The 7,929-nt window shown below is 42.6% G+C and overlaps 1 protein-coding gene across 1 annotated transcript; it reads left to right on the forward strand.

The window, feature by feature from the left end:
• The first annotated feature begins 687 nt into the window (after positions 1-687).
• Positions 688-6,197, forward strand: SEM1 (SEM1 26S proteasome subunit). Its single transcript, XM_072327665.1, has 3 exons — positions 688-847; positions 4,281-4,374; positions 6,019-6,197. Exons 1-3 carry the CDS (start codon positions 772-774, stop codon positions 6,059-6,061), a joined length of 213 nt encoding a protein of 70 aa, XP_072183766.1. The 5' UTR covers positions 688-771; the 3' UTR covers positions 6,062-6,197.
• The last annotated feature ends 1,732 nt before the right edge of the window (positions 6,198-7,929 follow it).

Genomic DNA, 7,929 nt, shown 5'->3' on the forward strand with positions numbered 1-7,929 from the left:
TTGGAGAATGCTGTGCAGAACAGGTCCTTCAGGCAGCATAGGACAGGTTTATGTTAAGAAGACAAATGCAGTACGGCAGATACCTGTGTCCCTGGGGACATTACCAGACAGTTGTGGGATAACTGTGAGGTCTGCAGCCATCTGGGAGAAAGGCCAAATAAGGCAATACAAACACCAGGCTTCCAAAGCCTGCAGTATTAGATTTAAAGTAAAAGTAAAGATGTAAAGTTTTTTTTTTTTTTGTTTTTAAATCCAGTATTTTAAAATCAATCTTACAAGTAGAACAGATAACCATGAAGGCGCAAGTGTATTTTTTCTCCACAGCAGACGCAGGTAAAGTTGTCAGAACAAATTCAAGCTGCTTCCTGCTCCACAGCTATTTGAAGTTATCTGTCGATAGCACTTTGCTAGTCAGTTCTTTTTTCTTAGATAACCTGAGTGCAGCTGAGCATCTTTAAACTACTGAGCATGCTGCAAAATCAACTCCGGGTAAGGGAAAGTCTAGAGGGCAGTAGCTGGATGGTCACAGACCTCTGCAAGCTTTTGGTATGAGACATTGCCTCGTCTTCTATGGATAGAGAAGGATATCTGATAGTCCAAACTGCATGGGGCGGCCCAGCAGGTGCCGCCGATGGGGGGGCGCTGTGAGGGCGGTGCGGGAGGCGCCGAGAGGCGGTGCTGAGGGGCGGGCTGCCGGCGCTGAGGCGCAGGCGCAGTGGGGGCCGCGCCGTGCCGCCATCCCGTCAGTGTCGGCGGGGAGCGGGGTCGAGCATGTCGGAGAAAAAGCAACCGGTGGACCTGGGGCTCCTGGAGGAAGACGACGAGTTCGAGGAGTTTCCGGCTGAAGGTACCCGGTGGGTCGGGAGGGACGGGCTGGGGAAACGGAGCGGTTTGGGCCGTGCCGTCTGTAGGCCGCGCCGCCTGCCCAGAAGGCCGCGCCGGGCCAGGCCGGGGAGAGAGCGCGGCCTGCGGCGGGCGGGGCTGTACCGTGCCGTGCCACCGAGAGACCCGCGGGGAGATCAGCGTGCCCGCTGCCTCAGCGCACGGAGACCCCGGGTACCCGTTACCCGGTGGGGGCCGGGCCAGGCAGGAGGGATGTGCAGCACGGCGGTGCTGTGTCATCGTACGGGAGCGTTGAGGGCGGTGCGGAGCTCGGGGCCCCGCCGTGTCCGGGTGGGAGGGGTATGTGGGGGGTGGGAACTGCGAGGTGGAAACTGGTGTGGGAAGGGAGCAAGGCATGCAGTAGGTGCTCCAGTTATCGTCTATGCAAGCACAAAAGTGTGTTGGTTTGCTTTTTGTAGGTGCAGAATACATTGAGGGAGGGGGCTGCAGGAGTCTGGGCTTCAGCAAAGCAGCCCGAGGTCCTGTCACAGCTGTGGACTTGGAGAGGACCTAGTTTGGTTCTCTACCCCCAGTTCTGGCAGCTGTCTCGAGTTGTGAATGGTGGTACATGACATGCAACATGGATAGAATGTCTGGGGTTGTTTTTCTGTCCTGTGTTCCTCAGAGGTGATTTCACAGTAGCTCTATGTGGCCCGTAGGGATGCAGAGTCCTGCAGTACTTGTACCAACATTATGTTTGCACAGAGTAGGGATAAGACCTAAAACAAACAGAGAAGATGAGCCCTTCTGCTTTCTTTTCCATATGTTTCTTAAAAGGGTTAAAAAAAAGAAAAAGTTACTGTTATTAAATATAAATATTAACTGTAAGGACAAGAAGTCTTAAAGCATGCATCTGAACCTGGGGTTGGTCTGCACACTGTGAGCTGCCATTACACAACTTGCTCATCTGCCTCACAAAGCGATGAGGTTCACAGCTCAGTGCTCATGGTTTTAAACTTGGGATTCATCTCCACTCACCTTAACATTCTGTGCCTTAAAGTTTTTCTTGTCAATGGAAAGAATTTTTTCATCTTACCTTCATGTTCCCCTGCCACCACCCTGAGAAAAAGTCCTTTCTACAGTCAAGCGGACTTTAAACTGTAAAACTGTGTTTGAGACTGGAGGAAATGGGTCTACTAGCAAATCAAACTGAATTAACTGCTTGTTAGACTCAGCATGCATCAGTATACAAACCGAGCAAGGTAAAATTAATTCTACTTAAATGAAGATACCCGAGTGGAGGAGCTCTGTAATTCTGGGTGGAACAGTCTCTTATTGAAGTGTGGCCATAGCCCGACTTCCTGCTGCTGTAACTTGTTAAAGAGGCCCAATGAAATCTTCAAGTGAGATAATAATGTTGAGAGGTTATAAAGAAGGATTGGATTGCCTGGAAGATTATCTTCAGTTACTTGGGAAAGAGTATAAGAAATATTTGATCAAACTCATGCCAAGTTATTGCTCTTTCAAATCAAAACATCTTTTTCTATGCAACAGAATAACTGTATTTTATTATTGCACCTCCATGTAATCCAAATAAGGGAATGTGGGCTTGCATTAAGGGCAGAATATATGGCATTTTGGCAAATAGAATGTGGGGTTTATCTTGAAACAGCGTATCAAAGCAAGTTTCAGTGTCCAGTGCAGGTGTCCCGTTCTTAAGAAATATAGTGTGATACATTCAAGCGTGTGTGAGTTGGTCTCTAAAAAGCTTCTTGTACGGTGCTGATCTGAGTGTAATGTGTAAAATGGTAGGATTTTAGTTTATTATCTACTCCAGAGAGCACTTTGTTGTCCTGTCTCAGGTGAAAAACATGGGGAGATGCGTTATATTCAGATATTTTTTAAGGAGTCTATTCATGAGAAGTTTATCAAAGTAGATGTTGATTTTGGTGTGTAGTAGCAGTACTTAGTAGTAACAGGCTCTCAGATGTTCTTTGCATTTCCAATCCCTGATAACTCTGTATTGTGTTTTACTGTTACTCACAGGCATGTGGTATAGCTGGAATAGTTGTTGTATGTAATTCTGGCGTGTGGTGTCAACACACAGATTGCAGAATTGTACATTGTAGAATCTTGTAGCTGCAGCAGGGAGAGTATAATTTTGGCTTTACTTCCTCTTTTCTCTCCCTCCCTCCCTTTCTCCTTTCTGCTGAGGAAGGCAATGTGGGCCTTTTTGCTTCTTCTTTACTCAGTGTTGTTTGAAATGTTCTTCCAGCATCCCCAGCTCCTGTGATTGCAGCTGAATTTGTTGTGATGAATGTGAGTTGTTGTGGGTTTTTGAAAACCATTTTGAGCTATTTTACATCAGTAGATAGAATTTGACTTTGCTATTGGTCAAGGCTGCGCTGAGCTTTACTTTTTGTATCAATCCAAATAGTCACGTGAATGGTTAAGTTTTTGCTTTGGAAAAAAAATGTCAATTGCACACAAATTGGCAAAGCTTATTGCAGATTGTGCTCAATTAAAATCCCTCCCTTTAGCCAGTGAGCGGTACAACTAAATTCAAATAATGTATTGTCTCATACTGCAGTTTTTCCTCATCTGCCCCACTTTTTTCCTTTGCTTTCTTTAAGACCAATAGAATTTTTACATTCCTTCATATTTTTTTCCCTTTATATAATTTGAGAAGTTTAATGGTAACGCCATCTGTGTCTTTAATCAGTTACAAATGGGTTTTCTTTCCTGGTGAGTCTCAGATGCTAATCTTGTTGCCTGTCAGCATTAAAAGGAGAAGAAAAATGCAAGAACCAACTTTTCCTTTTGTAAAGAAAGTGAACTAGTTCTTAATCTTTTGCCCTACAAGGTTTTTTCATATATCTGTCCATGTTTAATGTTACTTTGGCCCTTTGTTCTCAAACCTTTCCCTGAACTCAGGCAGACAACTGAGGGAGAAGTAGAAGGTTATTGGTATCAACTGCTGTTGGCAGGTGCGCCTTTCAGTTTGCCTTTGCTGCTGCATCACAGATAGGTTTGTGGCATTTATCCACAGACTGTCAGTGTGTGATGTGAGTGAACTGAGCATCTGTACGTGTGTTCTGCATAAAGCACTTAATATGCATTTATCTTTTTAATTGCGAGGAAAGATTATTAACTACAAAGCTGGAGCTGGGTGCCTTTTGTTGAACTTGTCGGAATCAAAACTCAGTGGTGGTTTTTTTGTGCTGTGGTGCTACAGCTTGTCCATTTGTATACAAAATAACCCTTATGAGTACATAGATCCTGCATGCTGTGGTTCAAAGGGTGCTGTTTGTTGTCATGAACACTTGAGAACGATCCAAACTTGAATAGAAAGGTGAGAAATTCCTTATCATCTGAAGTCTGCCCTGCCCTGTGGTCACTAAGATGTGGTACCAAAGCAGTGCAACGTATGCTATGTAGCCTTCTCTTCCTGTCTTTAGATTGGACTGGTTTAGACGAAGATGAAGATGCACATGTCTGGGAAGACAATTGGGATGATGACAACGTAGAAGATGATTTCTCCAATCAGTTAAGGTAATTTTATTTTTTAACTTGGTAATCTAGAAGCTGGATAAAATGCTTGAAACTGCATTGCTTAGTTAGTAGTATCAGAAACTTGGAAATTGTCTGAAACGTACTGCAGAGATTAATGGCAAGGAAGCCAGTATTCTCTGTGCTTTGCTATATGGTAAGCAAAGTGTGTTGGTAAAAACTTTTTCCGTACCTTCAAAAGAGCATTGCTGTGCTTTGACCAAATGGACAGGTGACTGGTGGAAAACTTCTCCGTATTTGTTCATGTTCCTTTCTTCTGTGCAATGAGCAGCAAGGGCAGGGTAAATATTTGTAAAGTGCTTTAAAAAAGTGATAATAATTTGGGTACCTCTAATCCACTTGTGTAATCCTCTTGGTCACTTGTCCTTTCAGTTAATGATTTACTCATGTAATTGTAATTTAAATTGTTTCAAGAGTCAACACAAATTCATATTTCATAATTAGTCCTTCATTATGTTGCATGCAGAGTAAATGTCTGCAGTAAGGCCTGATTAACGGTTCCTGGGATGATCTCCTTTGTAAAGGGTGAAAGTGACCCTTTGTGTAGCAGATACAGAACCAGTTTGTTGTTATAGTCCTTGCTTACAAGGTTGGAAGGTAGTTAAACTGTAATGCTGGAAATGTAATGCTGATATACAGTGAAATACAGGGATGGTAAAATTCTTGACAAATGTAGTTGATGACAACAGGCCTTCAACGTATGTCTTAATTATAGCCTGTAGTGTTGGCGTCCTTACACTTGCCTTAAAATGATAGTTTGCAATGTTGCTTTGTTGCAGCATGTTTTTATTTCATCTTCAGAAAGAAAGTGGTGCACTCCTCCACTTCTAGAATTCCAACGCTGTGTAAACTAACCTGAGGTTTAGGCTGCTGTGTATAGACACATACATGCTAGGACTAGGATATAAAACAGCGTAGTTCTGGCCGATATGTTGGAGGCAGGTAGGTAAGAAGCTATCTGGGGTTGGGTTAGGAGCAATAACTTTTGGCAGTTGCTGGCCTGTTGTCCTAGCAACAACTGAAGTGAACAAAGCAATAAATTTTCCTCACAATTGTTGTATTGCACCAAGATTTAAACACGATATGAATGTATTTTATGAACTATATATTTTCGAGTGCATGCATTTAAATCACCCAGATCAGTGAGCTCATTAAGTTTTAGGAAACGTTGAGAATAATCAGTATGAGACAACAGTGTAGTTGGTGTTGTGTTTTTCTTCCAATGGGTTGTTGCTGGCTTACTGGTGCTGCTTTGCACCATATAGTCTGCTCTGGTGGCTGGCGACCCTGCACACAGCTGGGGGGGGGTTTGAAACTAGATGATCATTGTGGTCCTTTTCAACCCAGACCATTCTGTGATTCTGTGATACAGTTCAACCAACCACAGCAGATCGGGGGCAAGTGTGGTTAAAGCAAAGATTTGTATTTTTCACATGGGATATACTTGTAGTGATCCTGAGATGTTCACATGAAGAACTATAAGTAAAATTGAGATGATTGATGTGGGTAAGAAAGCAGCGTGTTATGTTCACTGTTAATAGAATGATTGTATGTTGTGCAATTTGCATTTTGAAAAGATGTGACAATATTTGTGTTTTAATATGCACGTCTTTATTTTCTATACAGAGCTGAATTAGAAAAACACGGATACAAGATGGAAACTTCATAGCTTTTGCTGATATGGAGCGGTGTGACACTGAACTTTGGATAGACTATATTGAGAAAAGGTGGAAAATGAGAAGACACTTAGTTTATCTGCTTGGATTTATTATTGTTTTGTATGGAAAATAAAGTTTTTAATCTTAGCCTGAGTCATATGTTCAAACTCTGCCAAACTGCGAACTTGTCAGAGTTCACGGAGCCTCGTAGACTCAGTGGCTGATTTCATTGCATTAGCTCCAGTGATGGGGAGTCAAATGCACACAGCCAGAGTGAGGACTGGGGAATGTTTCTGTTGTAAGTGGTGTGGAGTGTAAAATAAAATACTCATGAAAGAAAGAAACACTCCGGTATTCCAATTAAAATGCAGCACAGGTAGAAAGGATTTGGGGGGAGTGATAGAGCTTATTTTGCTTTCAGATTTGGTCATAATGGCTTGTTGTTTTTTTTTTATCTTGTTAATTTAATGTGGGTACCCGTTCGATAGTTTTGGAAGATAAAACCCACTCTAGAGTGCATCTTACAACAGCAGAAATCCAAATTTGACAATTTTGTCCTGTCATTTCTCAACTCTGTTAAAGAAGAGACCTCTCTGGAGGTGAGGAAAGTTCTGTTCTCATGCTTATTTAATCTTGGGAATCTCTGGTGAAATTGCCTCCAATTTGCCAGTTACAGCAGTTCATCTGTATCACACAAATGCCTGCTGAGAACGGAAATCAAACTTCCAACTCATTTCATGGAGGCCAACAAATAGTTGTCAGATAGATACGGATGTAGCGACTGGATTCGATTACTCTCTGAACTAGAAAACAGAAGGTGGAAATTACAAAACCTATTACCAATTCCACGAATCTTCCCCGAAGGAGCTGTTAAAACTGGTGTACGCAAAGACACGGGGAGATAAGGCAATCCCGGAAACGGATTTATTTATTGCAAATAAATAAAAACTATATATTTTTTATTATCAGGAGACCAATAGAACTGTGCGCTCCAGGGAGTTAGCTGCTTAGCTGCAAATTAGCTGCTTGCTGTTTCATCGGTCCTTTGCAGAAGAGGGAAGACGATTGTTTTTTAAAGTGAGCGTTCAGAATAAAGGTGCCGGATGATGGACGTGTTCTAATGGTAGTAAGTGCTTGTTTTTAACCCTGTTAACTAAATAGCAGTATCTTCTATTATAGCTGTGTTTGTTAATGCAGAACGCTGGGAAGATGACAAAGGCAACTGTCCTCCTCCCCACCCCTTCAATTTAAGTGGTGCTGTATTTATGGTGGGGTTAAATTGGCCGGGGTTCTTACTGCTTTATCAAGGTAGCTCTGTAAAGGCTGAGGCCTTCCTTACCGCACAAATGGTTCTGCAGATTTAAATGTTTCAGATGGTACTGGATTACTTTTTCTAGTTCTGTAGTGCTTGGGAAAAGAAAAGGGAGCTTGAGTAAATGATTAGTGGGGATTGAAATACATGGCCAGTGCACCCCAGTTCTGCCACATACAAAGTACTGGTGTTCGTGTGTTGCTGGATGACTGAAGTCTGTATATTGAGCAGCAAATAGCAATGCAAACATCCTTAAATTAGTGGGGGGTTGCAAATGTACATTGAGTACAACTCAGATTGCTGGTTCTATTGATGTGTTAATACTGGGAAGTTGAATAATGAGGTGGACCAAAAGAAGATGACAGATGAGTTATGAGAACGTCTGCAGCAATCTCTGTGTATGGGCAGCTGCTTTCCATTATAGGATTCTGGAAACCTGGCTAAGGCAGCCCTATCCCATCAGTTGCTAGCAGCAGGAGGAAGCCATTGAGGCAGAAAAGCATCTTTGCCTCAAGAAATCTTGCTTAGTTTTTGCTGAGCCACGATTGCCTCTTTTTCTGTTCTCTT

This window comes from Excalfactoria chinensis, chromosome 2, assembly GCF_039878825.1.
Source record: "Excalfactoria chinensis isolate bCotChi1 chromosome 2, bCotChi1.hap2, whole genome shotgun sequence".
NCBI classification, from domain to species: domain Eukaryota; kingdom Metazoa; phylum Chordata; class Aves; order Galliformes; family Phasianidae; genus Excalfactoria; species Excalfactoria chinensis.